General features: G+C 37.6%; 1 protein-coding gene across 1 annotated transcript in view; it reads left to right on the plus strand.

Moving 5' to 3' along the window:
- LOC136865955 (nose resistant to fluoxetine protein 6) overlaps positions 1-21,175 on the plus strand; it is a 123,022-nt gene that overhangs the window by 96,918 nt on the left and 4,929 nt on the right. The window contains exon 12 of the mRNA XM_068226573.1: positions 14,852-14,954. Within this exon, the coding sequence (XP_068082674.1) occupies positions 14,852-14,954 (103 nt within the window). The remainder of the gene's footprint in view (positions 1-14,851; positions 14,955-21,175) is intronic.

A 21,175-nucleotide genomic window follows, 5' to 3' on the forward strand; every position in this document is an offset into this window, starting at 1 on the left:
ATCGTCACCATAAGACCTATCTGTGTCGGTGCGACGTAAAACCAATAGCAAAAGAAGAACTATCTGAGTCGGTGAGACAAAAGGCAATTTTAAAAATAAAAAATCTCTTTTCTTGTGATACCCAGCGCATCCATATCCTGTGAGCCATGGGATTTTTGTTTTGGAACTTTTTTCTAAATTGTCAATATTCTCTTCGTTAGCCGTAAAAGGAAATCCTCCTTTCTCTGATACTGTCCGAAAGCTCTTCATTTTTCAAATAGAGTTATTTATAGTTCCTTTTCCTTCATCATTATCATTTTTCCTTGGACCAAGAATATTTCTTAGCACTTTCCTTTCCTTCTTTTCCAATTCATTAATTTCTCCTTTTTCAAGATCTAACATTGAGCTGCACTCAGGCACTCCGACCTTACGACGGCATCGCTTTTATTTATTTACATACATATATACTAGTAAATCTAATCATGCTTTGCTACGGTATTCTTCATTGTATACGGATATCGAAGTAAATTACTGTACACGCAGTGAATCAGATATTTTAAATTGCATGTCTCTTAGCGTTATCCGAGAAACGGCATGGGGAGATCCACGTACATTGTTTCTAATGTAACGTGACAAATGCGGAGTTGTGATGATAACGGCAGGCTCACTTGCCTACTGCGGTTCGCAATCGAGTTAGAAAGTTTTCATTATAATAGAAGACCCCCTTGTCTGTTGTGGAGTCATCAGTCGATTTGGGGAGTTTTCGTTACAATGGCAGTCCCCCTTTCATACTTCCAGACATAATCATGCAGGGAAGTTTTGAAGAAATCTGCATGCTCTCTTGCCTTCTGCCAGTCAAATCGAGAAGGGAACTATTCATTAACATGGTAGATCCTCCTTACTAAAGCCAGTTAGTTACACAGGAGTTGGAGAGGGACCCCATTCCTACTACCAGTCGAAGTCCATGTGGGGAGTATTGAATACAATAGCAGACGCCCTTCTGCTAACAGTCACTACCGATCGTATTAATTTTAATGGCGGACGCACCCTTTCTAGATCGCTAAACATCAACTTCAAAGCACATACAGTATATGGATCGACAAAAGTAAAGTATGTGCATGTTTACAATATTGCAGACATTCATTCACAGATTAGCTGCTGCTAAACGGTACGTTGTATCGACAAACAGATTGCACCATAAGACGCCTCTTTTAGCGATCTAAATGGTTGTACCTACGACATTTTCTAGTATTTCCTCTATTTATGGGTTAGACTCAATTAGGAACTTTGGCGAAATTTGGGTAAGGTTTTCACACTCTGGGTTACGTTCTGGATACTTATGTGACAGCAAGAAATATACAATTCGGATCAGATATGACTACTGGGCAGGCCATTGTTCAGTCATATTTCATATTATATTTACTATAAATGTGTCAGACTACGAATCATACGTGTTTAAACGACAAAATCTATGCACAGTAGAGAAATACTGCCAATTCTAACGTATGATGGTCAGAGATACGACGAAACGTCATAAGACCAAAGTTGTGGATAACTTAAAATTGAACTGAGAATGTGCCATCCCTTTTGTGATAAGACTTACTGCTTAGCCACGAGATACCTCGAAACAAAGGTATGCACCGTCAAAAATATTGCCTGCATATTTCGATATAGTCGAAGAGTAAAAAGTGAAAAATGTAAACATCTTGGAATTTTTCCGCTGGTTACGGGATGAAATCTATAATTTTGCCAAATTTAAATTTTATAGGTCGTCTAGCAGATTGTGCCACCACCTTGATTTGCGGGAAGGGGGTGAAAATTAGGTCTTTCAGGAAACTAAAGCTAAAAAATTTACATTTGGTCATTATTACACATGAAACAGATAACGGTACGAAAATTCTGCCAAAATAGTGAATGTACAGGCACACGATCTGTACTATTTTATTTATATATATATATATATATATATATATATATAATTCAACCCATTTCACTTCTTTTTAAGCCCCATCTTTAGTGGATTTTCGGAAGAAAGGTTATTCAAAACACCAATTTTCTTGTCTGGGACGTCTTCAGTTTTTGAGATATAAGTATCCTCATAAGAGGTATTCGACCTTTTTTAATATTTTTCCAAATCCCCTCTTTAGCCCTCTTAGGTGGAATTTCCGAAAACAAAAATACGTGTTTCTTTATTTCTAAAGGAAATTCCAAATACCAGTTTCCACGACTGTAACCTTCAGTTTTGACATACCAGTTTTTTTGATAAAAAGAACTCCAACACATTTTCAATCCTTTATACTCCCTTAAGTGGTTTTAACGAAAATTTCCACGACTGTAACATATTTTATTTTTGAGATTATAAGTAGGCTATCCTCATATAAATAATTTAACTCCTCCTTCACTTCTTTTTCACCCGTCCCTTAAGTGGATTTTCTGAAAACAAAAAAGCTACGTACTCCTCTGTTTTGTAAGGAAGATTACAAAGACAAATTCTCATGTCTGTAACATTTTCAGTTTTTGAGATATAAGTATCTTCACAAAAGGAATTCAACACCCATTTCAGACCTATTTACAACCACTCTTAAGTGGATTATCCGAAAACAAAAAAATACGTGTTTCTTTATTTTTAATGAAGAATCCAAATACCAATGTTCTTGTTTGTAATATCTGCAGTTTCTGAGATGTAAGTGTCTTCATGCAAGGAATTCCATCCATTTTTCAGTCCTGTTTACAACACCCTTAAGTGGTTTTTCTGCAAAGAAAGAATACATGTTTCTTTCCTTAAAAGAGATTAATAATACGAATATTCACGACAATCTTCAGTTTTGGAGATATCGGTATCCTAATAAAAGTAATTCACCCACTTTTTCAGTCGTTTTTACGCCCTTAAGTATTTCTTCCGGAAACAAAAATATGTGTTCCTTTATTTTTAAAAGAGATTAGTGATACTGTTTTTCACGTCTGTATCATGTTAAGTTTTCGGGATATACTATAGATATGTTCATTACAGAAATTCATCTCCTTTTTAATTTCCCACTTAGTGGATTTGTCGAAAAGAAATTGTGCGTGTTTCTTCAGCTTTACAGCAGATTCCTAACACTAATTTTCAAGTCTGTAACATAAATCTTTTAGATATACTCCTGATATATTCATTTTAAAAATTCACCCCTTTCTCAGTCCTGTTCACCCTCCGTTAAGTAGATATTCCAAAACTTGCTTTTAAGATACCAAATATCAAAGTTTATGTTCGTAAACTGTTATGATTATGATGTATTTACTCTTTTAAAATATCCATCCGCTTTTTCACCCCCTACGGGTTGGAATATACAAATATCCTCCCTTAGTGAACACCTACAGTGTAATATAAATAAATATATCCAAAAAATTCATTACTTTATGTCGAGTAGCTTTGGCTAGGCGCCGATTACGGTCAGTCGGACTTAGCCTTTATAGAAGACTCGCCTTTGCTTGTTGGAGGCTGTGCCCCCAAACCCCCAGTTGCTGTTCGTTAGGAATGGCTGATGAGTCATCCTGATATTGCACTGTTTATATTCTACATTTTTCACAGTTTCATAAATATTTTTCCACATCTAATAAACAGCTACATTCTTTATATTGCCAGACGTATCGAAGTTGGTCATATAACTTGCAAGTACATATTCATTGTGTCATGTTGGATTGCTATTTCCAAATAACATGTACGGTCATGAACCTCTTAGCAAGAAAGGTACTTTATGAAACTTGACGGCGTGTTCCCATCCTTCTGTGCACAGCATTTCTACCGAACTGTCATGATATAACGTGTGTTATTGTCGCCTAGCGACATTCTGTCCACCAAGTCGATCCGACTTCGTTCAAACCGCTTACTAAACCGTCTCAGGAGTAATATGAATCAAATTTGAAATTTTCAGCGAATTCGACCCATTAGTTTTGGAGTCCATGCAAGACAAACACACATAGTTTTACTTTTATACAGGATGTTCCTAATTTCCCATTACAGACTAGAAGGCTTGCAGTGGGGGCCAAGACGGTTAAATTTATCATAGGAACTTGTGTCCGGAAACGTACCGTCTTCCCGTTATCCGCAAAAAATCACCACAACACAGGTTTGCAGCTCCCGCATTTCCGGCGCTCTGTCCGACTCCTATCGCCTGTCGTATGGGTCCAATTACAGGTGGGATTCGATGTGACGACCACGGACGTCACTACAGACACTGCACTTCTGTACCATGTTGTCGTATACACGATCACCTCTCCCTGGTCCTGCAATACCCGCCGCAGCCATAACCCGCGCCAGTAGGTCTTCCTCGGATTCCACGGGGATCTCGCAAATCAAGTTTTCATTTGACCCCACAGGTAGTAGTCTAGCGGTGTCAAGTCCGATGAACGTGCAGGCCAAGCAATCGGGTCATCACGATCTATCAACTGTTGCTCAGATCTTTGGCGCAGATGAACTAATGTACGTACAGCTTACTGCTGTGTGCGTAGTAAAGAATTACTGCTGTAAGATCACAAGTAAAACAGCAGGTACAACACGTCTCCGTGCGGATCACACACTTAACTGAATATCATGGAATGTCAGCAAACCTATAGGGGTATGAGACATCACGTGATCGTTCACAGACGTACGTCCTCTAGTCAGTGGCGCGTACAATGCAGGGCATTTGAACATGTGCTGTGGCGGGTTTTTTACGGATAGAGGGAAGACGGTGCGTTTCCGGACACAAGTTCCTATAATAAACTTAACCATCGTGGTCCCAACTGTAAACCCTTAAATTCTGTAATGGGAATATAGAAACACCCTCTATATAGATTCAGAATGCTAACAAGATAACTCAAATTATCTGGTTCTTACCGGTTACTGTTTTGTATTCATGAATAATCTGGAAGTAATGTTTGGCTATTTCTTCAGTATTATGACGAAATTATTTACCTTGTTAATGTCAAAGCAAAGCGAGTATAGACCTTATTAGGATAACCAAAAATTAAAATAATGAATTTTCTTGTTTACCCAGGGATGAGTGGTATAAAACTAACAACTTCGAGAATTACTACACATAATTTCTTGAAATTTTATTACTCGTAAACTTGTGCGTTTGATTTTTCTATACAAAGCGACTCAGGAAACGCACATCTACGCCTCAAAAATGCAATACCTCGTATCTCACAATGCTCTTCCTTAGGACTTGTCTCGCTTCCAGCCCCGTATTGATATGTAGTCCATCAGAACAATTTCCGCTGTGTTCATTTTGGTATGCCTGTGCGTGAAGGAAAATGATCCTTATATACTGTAGGAGTGCGTAAATACGTCGGGTAAAGATACATCCCTACAGCACTGTGTGATAAGGTTCATTTTCCTTTACGACAAAACCTGGTCTGATGGACAGAATATCCACAAGTAGCTGGAGGTGTGATCTGTCTTAAGAAGCACAATGGATAGGAACTTCATGTCCATAGCCGTTTCTTTTAATCTTAGGCCCGTTCTTAACGGATTTTTGTTGACAATCCTCTTTGATATTTATTTTCTTAATTCTATTTCTTGCCTCTTCGTACTGTAATATTCTTACAGAGAAATTAGAAAGAACGTTGGAGTATTGTATGCTGAATATAGGGAATATGGAGAAATCTTTTTCTTAGGTGGTGTGTTAAGGAACAGGGAGAGACATGGCTCTTGTCGGTATTTTTTACTTACACGTATTCATACCTCTTCTCGTTCCTTTCTTGGCTCCTCCTCCTTTGAAAGGAATTCACAAAAAAAAATCGAAACTCTTTGTAATGATGAAGAAGTTCTTTCACAACGTCGCTTTTGTGTGACGTTAGTATTACAAGTCGTCATTCAATAGCGAATTTAGTTGTAAGTTCTTATCTGTATTGATAATGTGTCCTGAAGCATTAACAATACTAGTTTGTCACAAATAAGTTTGATAAGGATGAAACTCAGCACTTGAACCTGTTCACAAGTGAATGGTGGAATATCTTATCCACTGTGCTGTATTCTTTACGTGCTGGCAGTACGCAGGTATCTCAGTCTAACAGCCTAATAACCCACAATTTCAATGTGCTCATGAATTGAAATAGTGCTCCTTACCGAGACACTGGCTAGTAAAGCGTTGCCTTATATGCCTGATTCCGTTCTCCATTTGGTGTGGAGTGAGAGAAGTAGACCATCAATTATGAAGAGAATGACTAAAGGGGAGTTTCGGATATTGACGAAGCGAACAGCGTGTGAGTTACGTTGGTATAATTAACAGCGATTTCATCCCCGACATGATGTGCGGAGCAATGTAACTCTAATGCCTAGTCCCACGAAGCCAGTTGATGAGACACTTGTCAGAGGACAGTTGACCGTCTACGTGTGAACACTTCGTTCATGCTGTCTAGGCAATTGCCAGACTGAGGACAACCAAGAGGGCTCAGCTCAGCACCACATCACTCAGAGCTCAGTATTGTTGAGACAGTTGGTGGCGTGTGAACGTGGCAGCTGTATAATTATTTTGAGCCAGTTCGCTTGTGTCAACCGAGAGGTCCAACCGCCTGCGTGGTCTTGATAATTCAAATAAGTTTATTTTGAAATTATTTTTAAGCTGTTCGGTTGGGTGACGGTACTAACGTAAAATTCGTTGAGCTGTCACAAAGACCTGTCACAAGCTTGTCAAACGGCACTTCGTGAGATTACCGATAAAAATAACATTTAAGGATTCAATGTGATTTAGGTCAAAACTTTGCATGATTCAGCAATGAATTCCCGCCACATATCATTAAAAATAAAATGTAATTCCTCATGGGACACTACAGACGCTGCGCACTAAGCCATTTCTCGTCGTCTAGAGGCGTGGCAATAACTTCCTCGTCTGAACGAGTTTCCATTCAACGGGACTGGTCAGCGATTGTCCCACAATAATTAGAAGACAACACCGTCGCCAACAATTATTTCAGCAACTGGCATCGTGTAAACTAAGCATTATGGAGTGGACGTGGTGCAAGCAGAGGGTTAAAACGGAGTAATGGATGTTGATTGAGTGATGAGGGCTTGTTTTCTGTTCTCCTGCTTTACTTCCTATGATTTCATTTCTCATCTGAAAGGTGCGGAGGGACACATGGTTTAGAACATTGCAATCTGTCAGCAACGGCTCATATGATTCAGTAAGTCCTTATGTGCATTCATTATCATTTTTCTGTGCAAAATGGAAAGTGGAAATAGACCCGGGGGTATTCTCAGGGACCTCGAATGACCGCAGCTTAGGGCAAACGTTTATTATTATTATTATTATTATTATTATTATTATTATTATTATTATTATTATTATTATTATTATTATTATTATTATTATTAATATTATTATTATTATTATTACTATACATACATAAATGCATTATCATTATAGATCGTTATGCTTTTCAGTGTTCAATCTGCAAGCCACAGTCGTCTATTTGCAACTACTGCTGTGACCTCATTTATCTCTATACCTTTTATCATTATATCGTTAGAAACTGAGTCTAACCATCGCGGTCTTGATCTCCCTCCACTTCTCTTACCCTGCATAAGAGAGTCCATTATTCTCCTACGTAACCTATCCACCTCCAGTCGCTTCACATGACCCCACCACTGAATCCGGTTTATGCGTACAGCTTCATCCATTGATTTCATTCCTATTATTATTATTATTATTATTATCATTATTATTATTATTTCATCAATTCATGTCGTATAGGCCAACTTTGGACCACGTCATTTCAACTGGCTACTTCTGACTTCGATGTCTGCCCAGTTGCGTTCTCGCTACCATTTTATCCTCTACTGTGTCCATGCCTTTCTTGTTTATAATTTCGGTTTGTCTCGGAAACCCTGGAACGCTTGAAGTTCCTTTTCAAGTGGTACACGCTCCTGGATGCCATTATGTGCGATTTCCACTTCTTCAAGGTCTCTATCCACCTCGATGAACCAAGCTCCTTTTGTTTTCTTCTTCTGAAGAAAGTTAATGATGCGGTTGGTCAGTCGTGTTTCGTGCCACATGCTCATTCTTCTTTTTCGGGTAGTACCGGTAATCACGCGTATAGTTCGTCTTCTGTACGCCGCATTGTCTTTCACGGGACCTGAGATCTCTTTTAAAACATTCCTTACTTTGGCCTCCGGTTTCTCAGTCGACTGCAGTAATGCCTTTTGATTAAGTGATATGTCATTTCCATTTAGTTCATACGTAATATGTAGGCTTCTTTCTCTGACAAGCGTGGTGATGTCAGTTCTGCCAGATACTGGAACTCATCTACCCGTATCATTTTGTCTTGTCCCACTGCGGTCTCTCTGGGTGCCAGCTTGATCTTAGTTTAAAATGTTGTCGCAAAAGAGACCTGTAGGCCTGGCATTGGTGCTTGTGTTTTAAAGATTAAACAAGTTCCATTGCTGTATATGAGGAATCAAAAAACTGAAAAATCATCTACAAACACTAGGCAATCAAGATGAAAATTTTGGTTTTTGTATCCTAGTCGGAATCCGATCTGAACTCCTTGATTATTCAGTTCTTCTCTAGGACTCACTTGAAGAGTAGGGGTGATAATCCATCTCCTTATCAAGGGCGTCTGAATTCTCTCCCTCGAACTTCAGTTTCGAAGTGATGTTGGCCAATTATTATTATTATTATTATTATTATTATTATTATTATTATTATTATTATTATTATTATTATTATTATTATTATTATTATTATTATTATTATTATTGGTGTAATACCATTTGAAACAGACATATTTCACTCATACCGGAGAAAAGCCTGACGACCCAATTTTTCGTTCTTTTTTAATTTTTCTTGTAACGTACTAATTTCAATGCTCTCTGATACAAACAAGATAAGATATTTAGTCATAACATTGATTAAATAGCCAAATAGCCGGTAGAAAGCAGATAAGTTCAGTTATCTTGTTAATATTCTGAACATTGTTAATAAATGTGGCTTTAACCATATACGTAAGTTTGTGTTGTCTGTAACATATTTTCTGTGGTTATTTGGACGAGAACAATATTATCCTGTAAATGAATCATTGGCAGTGATTTCACTCAGCTGCCTTTCTTAAAGAGAACTACTAAATTGTACGAGTTAACAATACAAAAATGTGACTTACACACTTTTGTTTTTACTTGTCCACATAAGAAAATAATAATTCAGAAATATAGGATAAGTCCTCCTCTGTGGTGTAGCGGTTAGTGTGGTTAGCTGCCACGGCCGGAGGCCCGGGTTAGATTCCCCGCTCTGGCACGAAATTTGGAAAGTAGTACGAGGGATGGAACCGGGTCCACTCAGCCTCGGGAAGTCAAATGAGTATAGGTGAGTCCGATTCCCACCCCAGCCACTCTGGACGTAGTTTTCCGTGGTTTCCCACTTCTCCTCAAGCAAGTGCCGGAATGGTACCTAACTTATGGCCACAGCCGTTTCCTTCCCTCTTCCTTGTCTATCCCTTCCAATCTTCCAATCCCCCGCAAGGCCCCTATTCAGCATAGCATGTGAGGCCGCCTTGGCGAGGTACTGGTCACTCTCCCCAGTTATATCCCCGACCCAATGTCTCACGCTCCAGGACACTGCCCTTGAGGCGGTAGAGGTGGGATCCCTCGCTTAGTCCGAGGCAAAAACCAACCCTGGAGGGTAAACATATTAAGAAGAAATAGAGGACAAGTCTGCTTCATTCATCATTCAAAGGTGATACTTCTTTAATATATTAAATTGAACGAAATCCAACCAAAGCATTAATTAGAAAGCTATTGCATATAACGCAGAATGGTTTGACAGCATTTGGTTAATTCGTGATTTCGTATTGTTTAAAAACACAAAAAATGCTTCCCCTGAGAACCTTTATTTTTTGATTTGTCATGTTATTCCCTGGGATGAGTGACTTGTGATTATTACTTTATTGAAAAACTTTCCAAAAACTATGGTAATATATTTTTGTAACTAAGAACAGTACGTACACAACTGTTGAATATATTTGGAAGATGAGAAACGTTACAGAATCAAATAGTATCTCGTAGGGAATAGTATTCTTCCGTGATCAGAGGAAGTGTGTACTCCATGGCTTGACAGATGGTAATCAAGCATGGCTGTATGCATCAGGATCAGAATCTATATATTAAAAAAATTTATGAAACTAAAGTCAGTCAGTCCGGCCATTCCATCCGGTCGATTTCCTTCATTCCTTTTTTAGCTGAAAGGTATTCATGCACAGATTTGTCATCAGGTACTATAAGTCACTTAACTTCCGCCTTCCTCAAATTATTTGTTTTTTCAATTCTTTGTCTCCTTGAAGCAATCCTATCTTTCGCTCTAATTGAGCTACGGAGTTCGTTTTGGCCTCTCAGTTGATCAAACTCTTTCATTTCAGCTCTTAACTATTCAAATAGATTGATTTTGAGGAAAGTTATGGGTGCACATTCAATTTGACGTCTTATTTCTTCAACATTTTTTTCTCATTGAAGATATCATATATTTCGTTCTAATTGAGGTACCCTGTTTGTATGTGGTCTAAAAACATTCAGTAGATGAAACGCTTTTTTTGTGGTAATAACTACTTAAATTGGTAGATTCTGGGAAAAGTTATGAGTACATTTGTCTCCATGACGAAGATCTTTGAAAGACCTTTTATCAATTCGGCGCGTAGTGTTGTTCCAAGGAACGTTTAATTCAATTTCTTTGTGAGGTGTATTCTCAAGTGTTTTGTTGACATAATATTACATTCTATTACTACAGCAGATCATGTGGTTTATTTTATTAACTCGAAACTTTGCAAATACATACTTTGTACATCGCGGGCGGAGCCAGCGGGAAACTACTAGTATTAATGAAAGTGTTAGTCGCTTAGCAACCTGTTAAGTACAGAATGTATTGCAGGGTAGGGTAAGCCTTCGCCTGCGATTACTGGAGTGATCATTTAATGACTTGATTTTGCGATTACTAGAAGTTGGCTAAACTTAGAGACATATCGATGTCTCATGATTAAAGCCCGGATTTTTATGCAGTAACAGGTTAGATTGCAAACTAATTTGGTTAGTAGGAGGTGTCGGCCACCCGCTCTTCCATAATGTAGCAAGAGTAACATAAATTATAGGTGTTCTGATGGGCCGTACCCCTAATGTTTATGCAAACCCCATAGCATAGTCGTTGTGAAGGTAGACTATACTTGCTACTCGCTTCAGTAAGTTTGCATTCTAACCTATTAATGCATAAAAATCCGGGCTCTACCATGATTCACCGGCAGGCAATTCCGGAGAGAATAACACAAAAAGGAAGGAAATCGGTCCAGTAGAATGGAGGGACGGATTTTGCGAAATCTGATTTTAGTAAACTCTTTAAATATATAGATAATAATAAGGAGAAGCTGATTAAAATTCACTATGATGTATCTCAAATCTTCAAATCATGCGCACCTCGGTATAATCTCTAATATCTGAATAGGTACAAAAGGATCAACGCGTCTCCAATCTCAATGCCTCAACCAAATTGGACGAAAGCAAGACGTCATGGCATAGACCTAAACAAGATAGTTCATATTACTCACATAAAATCTAAGCCTTCTCTTCAGTATGCGGAAACTAATTCTGAGTAACAAATTTATAAACCTTCTGAAAAGGAAACAACTTAAATAAAAAATATCATGTTTCGTTCTTCAAAGAACATCATCAGATTCTATCAAATCACACTCAAAATATTTAGAGGTATATTTCTGTTTAAATACCTAGGAGTATGAAACCTGGTACTTACCCTAATGAAGTATTTCGTTGTCTCCACTCCAGCATCAAATACGAGGTGTGTGAAAAACTGTTGCTCCGTTCTTGGCGCGAGTCCAACTCCACAAGCAAGTTCCTAAACAAAAATAAACCTACATGTTTACACTTTTATAAATATTTGAGTGTATCTGCATTTAGGGCAGTATCCCAGGTGGCAGATTTCTTATCTGTTGTTACCATAGCCTTTCCGTAAATGATAGCAAATAAATTGGAAATTTAATGAACATATCCCTTGGTAAGTTATTCTAATCCCTAACTACCCTTCTTATGAAGTATTATTTGCCCCAAACTGTCCTCTTGCACTCCAACTTTATCTTCATATTGTCATCTGCCCTACTTTTAAAGACGCCACTCAAACTTATTCGTCTACTCAAGTAATTCCACGCCATCTCTCCACTGATAGCTCGGAACATACCACTTAGTCGAGCAGCTCGCCTCCATAGTCTCAAGTCTTACAAGCCCAAACGTTATTAAAGAAATTTAACACTACTCTCTTGTCGGAAATCACCCGGAACAAATCGAGCTGCTTTTCTTTGGTTGTTTTCCAGTTCTTGAATCGGGTAATCGTGGTGAAGGTCCAATACACTGGAACCATACTCTAGTCGTGATCCTACCAGAGACTTATATGCCCTCTCCTTTACATCCTTAATACAATAACTAAATACCCTCATAGCCATGTGCAGAGATCTGCACCCTTCATTTACAACCCCATTTATGCGATTACCCAAGTGAAGATCTTTCCTTTTTTTAACAGTTACGTACACTTTCACCCCGTCAACGCAGTAATTAAAACTGAGGAGACTTTTAAATTTTTTGAAACTCATAACCTAACTTTTAACCCTTTTTATCACCATACCATTGCCTACTGTCTATGTTTCTGCCTCAAGGTAGCTATGCATATCCTTCCTTATACAATAAAGTTTTTATGACTGCCAATTATGCCTACCATTATGTTATCCTTAGTTGACTTCTTTGCTAGAATCAATTTCCTATTAAGTTCTTGTAAATTGAAAACTACTGGATAATATTTTTGACCCGCAGCACATACATTATGAAGAGGGAGAATTTCTTGACAATATTCACACAATATTGAACTTTAGATGGCGGAACCTTAACGGCCAAAATTCTAAGCTAAACTATTTTACATAGGAGGTATTGTCCCGGCAGCACGATATATTTCTACCAAACTTCAAATTTATATCTACCTGTCCTTGGATAGGTTTTAGGGTTAATATTATTTCTTAATCTGTGAATGGACCGGGGGTTTATAGGAAGATTGAAACAAGGACTTTACACCCCCCCACACACACACACACACAAAATAGGCACGACCAACCATAATGGATATCTATCAGCCTTAATGGAAATCAATTTCTAAAACTTTTTACTCAGGCGAAAATTTTCGATGGGTATTATAAACGGGCGGTTTTTAGTATGTGTCCCAGCAGACGTAGATCAAAGGTGCAATTTGTAATCTACTCATTCATGATAGTGTTATCAGCTGCATATGACGTCGAGTTATCACTTGGAGTTAGCGTCCGTAGAAGGATTATTCATTATTCCTAATATATATTCCTTAAGGCGATCAAAAGACTATATATATAACGAACGTATAAGAATATGTTATTATTAAGGCCACGGCCGCTTCCTTCCAACTCCTAGGCCTTTCCTATCCCATCGTTGCCATAAGACCTGTGTCGGTGTGACGTAAAGCAACTAGCGAAAAAAGTGTTATTTCCGTTACTTTTGCCCTAAACTTATTTATCATACGACGGTAAATAACGGAGATGCTTACGAAAAATTGGAGTCCAAGTGCCGTGGAACATTTGGTGCTTGTCCCTTCAAGATACGGTAACGGGAAGATGTGAAGAGCCATTTTACTCTTTTCGACAGAAAGGGAGGTTACCATCGACGATGGGTTTCACGAGACTTCAGCCACAGCGCCACTACAGTGGTTAGAGAAACAACAATATATAACCGAAAAGCAGGGATAATTTCTCACAACTTTGGAGTAGCAACCGTATCGTAGAATAAATTCTCTAGTCATCCTCATTCAGTGTCGACTTTTTTAGGCTTTATCCTCCATGAACTTCAATAAAGGAGTTCAAGGTATTCTGCCAGTTCGTCCTCCTTGAAAAATCAAATCAAATCAAATCAAATCAAATCAAATCAAATCAAATCAAATCAAATCAAATCAAATCAAATCAAATCAAATCAAATCAAATCAAATCAAATCAAATCAAATCAAATCAAATCAAATCAAATCAAATCAAATCAAATCAAATCAAATCAAATCAAATCAAATCAAATCAAATCAAATCAAATCAAATCAAATCAAATCAAATCAAATCAAATCAAATCAAATCAAATCAAATCAAATCAAATCAAATCAAATCAAATCAAATCAAATCAAATCAAACCAAATCAAATCAAATCAAATCAAATCAAATCAAATCAAATCAAATCAAATCAAATCAAATCAAATCAAATCAAATCAAATCAAATCAAATCAAATCAAATCAAATCAAATCAAATCAAATCAAATCAAATCAAATCAAATCAAATCAAATCAAATCAAATCAAATCAAATCAAATCAAATCAAATCAAATCAAATCAAATCAAATCAAATCAAATCAAATCAAATCAAATCAAATCAAATCAAATCAAATCAAATCAAATCAAATCAAATCAAATCAAATCAAATCAAATCAAATCAAATCAAATCAAATCAAATCAAATCAAATCAAATCAAATCAAATCAAATCAAATCAAATCAAATCAAATCAAATCTTTTCTTCTCTTCTGACGCTTGCGACGCCCAAGGATTGTTTCATTTCCATCCCCTTTGTCGCCCATCCCCTTCAAACTTCCAAGAATTTAGTTTCGTGCTTTCAGATACAAGGGAATGAGCACATCTCGTAGGTCTGATTAATTCGCTGAGCCTTTTAAGAACTGCTGTGTCCATAATTACTACTATATACCAACCTCCGTATACCCATACCCAACTTATTGCTTGTCATTTTATTATGTAAAAGTTTCCAAAACGTAGTTTGTACTGGACATCTCTTTATAATAACAATATTTGTTTGGTTTACTTTCAGTTTCCTCAGTTCCTCGGTGATGTAATGATGACTCTGGTGTTCTCCGCGATGCTATGTCTGGTCTTCGAGTCACCGTTCATGATCCTGGAGAAAGAACTTCTAGGTTTGTAGATAACAAGATCGCAGATAGAAAGATATTTCAATCAGTGGAAGATTGTAATTTCAAAGTAGACAAGAATGTCCCTTCACAATCAAACAACATTCAATGCTGGTAAGAAGTGTGGTACTGAGACCAACTGGAAAAGGCTGACTGTGTGGAATTTAGCATGGCATAACTGCCGGGTAGAACGCTACTAAGTCAGCCATCTCCTGAATAGAGCATATTGAACCCTGCCTCGTATGCTTCAGTAGAGCAATATCATACTCTTGGATCTTGGAGTCATTACGAGGTTTTCCTGTTATTTCATCGACCAAACGATGGTGTGCAGAGGAGAGCATAACTACTTCAAATGAGGAGCAAAAAATTGCTTACTAAAATATTTATTCAATGTAAATCACGATAATTTTTTTTTTATACATTTGCAAGAAAAGTCAGCTGAATTTTTCACAACATAATGCATAACGTGAGTGGTAAAATTACATTGAAATTTGTTTATAATTGTCTTCCAAAGAATGAAAACATAATGTAAATTTCGCGGACAGCAAAAACAAGAAAAATAATAGAAAACCTGATAATCGGGCACCATTGACCAAACAATAACTGAGAGTTAACCTGCACGATCCGTGAAAAATCTAACCTTCAAAAAGTAGAATTCCAGATTTACATTTAATTAAGGTTATCCACCAGTCGACTTTCCTATCGGATATTTGAACATCTTATCGAAAGTTGGTATAGTAAGAACCAAATCGACTATCATTTGCTTTGGATAGGCTGCAAAATATTACATGAAAGCATGGTGTTCTTTACAAGTTAAAAGAAATTGTCATCACCAAAATTAAAATTCCACCACGTGTTGTTATCCCGTGACTCCCTTAAGTTACAGAGGTATCCCGACGCTGACACATGCATCACCCCAAAACAGATGTTCAGGAAGAACCAACAACACTTGATCCGATGGGATCTTAGGTTACATCGTTCTAAAGGAACAAAAATGCGAAATACAGGAAACATTAATAATAATAATGATGATGTTATTTACTTTACGTCCCACTAACTACACTTTTACGGATTTTGGAGACTCCGAGGTGCCGGAATTTAGTCCCGCAGGAGTTCTTTTACGTGCCAGTAAATCCACCGACACGAGGCTGACGTATTTGAGCACCTGCAAATACCACCGGACTGAGCCAGGGCAGGAAACATTAATTCATTATGCATTTAGAAGAAACGCCAAACACTGAAATTAAGGAAAAGTGATAAATCACTTGAAATTGATCGTACTATACTAACTTTCAGGTTATAAAAGAGTTACGTCGTTAAATTCGTTAAAATGCAAGTCCACAACATAACAAACAACTGGAAATATTTCCATTTTTCTATAAGTACAATTTAAAAAATCTGTCTACCTACACTTGTCCCATTAAACCAAACTACAAATTAGCGGTAGATCAACGTCTCACGTAATTAATGTGAATAACAAAAAATGAAAATAAAATATATATTAACAGCTGACAAATCGAAACTGAAAGCGCAGTGTAAATCCTACATTAATCAACTAAGTGTCGACACACGGCACTATCATAAAATACCGGACAACCGGACAATAAATCTTACAGTGAAGAAAATAAAATAGAAAATGAATATTCATCGAACTTAAACACACGTGGCTAAGTAGTGGGGATCAATCTCCATTAGACAGGTTTCAACGTGGGACAACCCTTACATTCATTCCCCTTCTGATGCAACACTGTTACAGGAGCGTCTTCTGGCGAGTAGGACTCATGCCAAGACATGGCCTAAATAGTACCTTATCCACTACTGCAAGCATTAACATCGTTCAAGTCGATTCGCAAAAATGCCTAACCTATGACTTACCTATGTACAGACGACGTCCTAATCCTGTCGTTGAGTGAACGTTACAGTGTCTACTCCTGCTTAAGTTATATAATACACGCGGCATCTAAATCTATCGTTGAGCCTACGAGATGGTGTCTACACATCATTCACACTGCCAAGCGAAATCGAAACTTTAACATAATGTCCGGATATTTAAATCTGATCCTCGTTGAAACTCGAACACATGAAGTGAAATTCACTGCGAAAATGAATTCGAATCTGGAAATTTGACTGTGTCTATTTTCTACAAGAAAGCGTGAAATCGAAATTAAACAACATGTTCGAATAGTTTAATCTATTCCTCATCACAATTTAAACATATGTGGGGAATTCCGCTAAATAAATGTAAACTCAAATCTCGTTTGACATTACGTAATATCAATGAAAGCAATAATCATAACCATAACGATATTCACGTCATAAATTGAGTGCGAGGCTCCAACTGTCCTGCCGTGTCAACACTCCAGACAGGTATTACCGTGAACTGTCCAGTGAAAAAATTTCTCACCAACCTAAGCAAGCTAAATTCTCATTCAAAAAACATTCATTTTTTGCACTCGCAGTGTTTCCAGGCAGCGATACTTTCGTCTCGTAAAGATACAGAATAGAATTCAATTTACAATAGTATTATCTTGATCATGTGTGAGAATGTATTTTGTCCACGAGATCGGCTATCACAAAGGGCACTTCGCTGGTATAAAATAGAACCGTCATTTAGACTTAACTGCTGTTATCTACGCTTTTACATAAATTAGTAATCATGGGAAAACATCAACTTGTACTTAAAATACGCCTTACGACGCACTCATCCGGATTTGACAACCCTTACATTCTTCTTTCATTCTGGATTTCTACAGGACGTCGTCCTCTTATACAGTTTATCTCAGAAATTTTACACCTTAGCGTATACACAAATGTTAAAAAATCCTCTCCGTCGAACTACAGCGCTTCTTACTCTCGGCATCCTGCTTATCGAACATCACACATAAAATTCTGGCTCACTCCGTCTTTAACATCTTCCTAATTATTCTCATAATAGTTCATTTCCATTACAATCCATTTTCTTCTTACTTGAACCTTTTTTAAATACAATGATCCCATGATCAAACAACTTTTTAATAATCTCACAATTAACTTCTGGAAATTTTTCAGGACCTCAGGAGCAAAATTACATGCCGTGAGTTTCTGTATCACAATACACGGTGTCACAAGATTTAATTTTATAAAAAATGCCAAATTTTATCATACCTCACTGGATTTCGGTATAAATTGCAGATCTCGATTACCTAACTGCTGAACGCATTATTATCTCAATTTTATCCTGCCGTGAAAATTATGATTATAATTATTTTGGATATGTCGTTATTTAATTTTATCACACGCATAACGGTCATTTCATCGATGACATTATTGCAAATTTTACCGCCCCGAACATTATGTGATTGATTTTTATTGCAGTATTTAACTTCACTTTAATTACTTTAAAGTAATGTAAACACAGTATAAAGTCTCGAGCGCTGACCTAAATAACTGGCAATTTGCCTCCACAATGGAATAACAACAAGACACATTATCATTATCGCACCATACTTAAATTTGCACACGCCACATGTACAACGCGAAGTTATTATTTATTATTTCATTAATTTAAAGGGACAAACATTTACATCCCTAATTACAAAACATCATATTTGAATTAGACAGACCTGTAATTGTGTCATTTCTGAACAAATTTACAAAAATTAAACCGCCTAGTTTCGTGTTGAGAATTTAACTGATGCAGTTTGAGGAAATTTCCAACTGCTTTGCTCCAGGCGTTCCACAGATGTAAATGACCGTGAGAGAAGAGCTTATGTCTGCCAGACTACCATTATTCCTCCCTTACAGATTGTTAAAATAACCTTGTCCGCAATCATTCAATGAGCTATCTGTGAATATGCTGTCTCTCTACGCAGAAGTTCAGGAATCCTATAATTATTTAACTTGTGATTTTCACCCGTCCAGAATGGTTGTCTTAAATACAATGTTTCAATGTCTAAACTGTCTTCGCTCACCGTTACCAATTGGTAAAATACTCATCCCTCAAGCCAACTGGCTTTAGAGATTCTTCAAGTCCACTACGCCCACTTTAAGCCTTCTTGTTAATGTCGCCTGACGTAGGTTCACCCTCTCGGAAAATTGAATGATGACTGACTCTCTTGGTTGAGGAGGGGGTATTTATGACTTCTCTAAGGACGCTTTGCTTGGCGTTATCTACTGTGGTGCAATCATTCCATTTGATGACCTCTGGACCGATTTCTATGAGATCCAGTCCCAGAGATTCCAACTAATTTTCCACTCACGATGGTGTTGTTCGCTTATTTTTTCCTGTCTCTTTAACGGCGTAGTCAAATAACCTCATGCACAATGATTCCCGTGCATTTTGACATTATGTCCTTGACACGTGTGTTTTTTCTCAGCCAAGATAGATGCTGCCTCCTCTCCAAGCCTAATTAAACACAATTCCACCCTGTCAAAATTATCTTCATCAAGTATTTTCCAAATTCTTAATTACTTATTTCTTTGTTAATGACAGTACCGAAATCTCTCACCTTTAGTGTTATTAACCAGAATTTCATTATTAATTACCCGAGGTCTTCCGAAATGTTCCGACCTCGTTCCAATGTTTTGGTGGGTCGCTTCCCTCTGTGAGTTGTCGTTCCATAGAACGCGAGATGAGCTTGCAAGAAAAATACGGATGCACTCCATCTTGTACTTGATATTTCAGCACGGTAGAATTCTGGGCTCAATATGGTATAAAACACCTTTTTCTTTATGAGCATAGAACCTCCGCCTTGACCTTCTGTTTATTTTTGCATGAATGACTTTAATCAATCAATCAATCAATCAATCAATCAATCAATCAATCAATCAATCAATCAATCAATCAATCAATCAATCAATCAATCAATCAATCAATCAATCAATCAATCAATCAATCAATCAATCAATCAATCAATCAATCAATCAATCAATCACCACTGATCTGCATTCAGGGCAGACACCCAGGTGTCAGATTCCCTATCTCTTGTTTACTTAATCTTTTCTTAATTTTGAAATTTTTAACATTTCCCGTAGTAAATTATTCCATTCTCTAACTCCTCTTCTTATAAACGAATATTTGCCCCAATATTTCCTCTTGAATTCCACGTTTTCCTTCATATTGTGATATTTCCTACTTTTGAAAACACTACACAAACCTGTTCGTCTACTAATGTCATTCCACGCCATCTCTCCACTAACAGCTCGGAACATACCTCTGACGCGAGCAGCTAGTCTGCTTTCTCCCAAGTATTCCCAGTCCAAATTTTGAAACATTTTCTTAATACTTTTTTTCATCGGAAATCATCCAGAAAATATCTAGCTGATTTTCTTTGGATTTTTCCATTTCTCGAATCAAGTAATCTTGGTGAGGGCCCCATACACTGGAACCATACCCTAGGTGGGGTCCAACCATAGACTGATATGCTCTCTCAGTGTTAAGTTCTGTTCAAACAGCAGTGGCAAACTCAGTCTACAGCAACTAGACAAGGACGGTAAGAGGAAGTTCTTGAGTGATCTAAACAGCGTTGACGAGGGAGTTAGCTGACAGGAGGATAGCGGTGCTCGTCTTGACAACTCTTTACGGACCGTGCTGGATAGCTGCAGTCGTTTAAGTGCGGCCAATATCCAGTATTCGGGAGATTAGCTACACAGTACTATTGGTCCATATATCCCAATTCTTTATATGAGTTTGCAACAACAATTTTTTTCGTAAGGCCTTTTTTTTTTTGCAAGTTGCTTTACGTCGCACCGACACAGAAAAATCTTTCGGCGACGATGGGACAGGAAATGGCTAGGAATGGGAAGGAAGCGGCCGTGGCCTTAATTAAGGTACAGCCCCAGCATTTGCCTAGTGCGAACATGGGAAACCACGGAAAACCATCTTCAGGGCTGCCGACAGTAGAGTTCGAACACACTATCTCCCGAATACTGGATACTGGCCGCACTTAAGCGACTGCAGCTATCCAGCACGGTCCGTAAGGATTTGTCAAGACGAGCACCGCTATCCTCCTGTCAGGTAACTCCCTCGTCATCGCTGCTTAGATCACTCAAGAACTTCCCCTCACCGTCCTCGTCTATTTGCAGTAGACTGAGTTTGCCACTGCTGCTTGAACAGAACTTAACACCGAAAATATTTCACACTTGTATATTTAATTTTAAAATTTAACCCTCAAATGGTGAGGTGAAACTTGTTGTGAGTTAGGGGACAAAACTAGAACAAACATAAAGATACTAATAAAACTTTTCAT

This window comes from Anabrus simplex, chromosome 3 (genome assembly GCF_040414725.1).
Source record: "Anabrus simplex isolate iqAnaSimp1 chromosome 3, ASM4041472v1, whole genome shotgun sequence".
Lineage (NCBI taxonomy): Eukaryota > Metazoa > Arthropoda > Insecta > Orthoptera > Tettigoniidae > Anabrus > Anabrus simplex.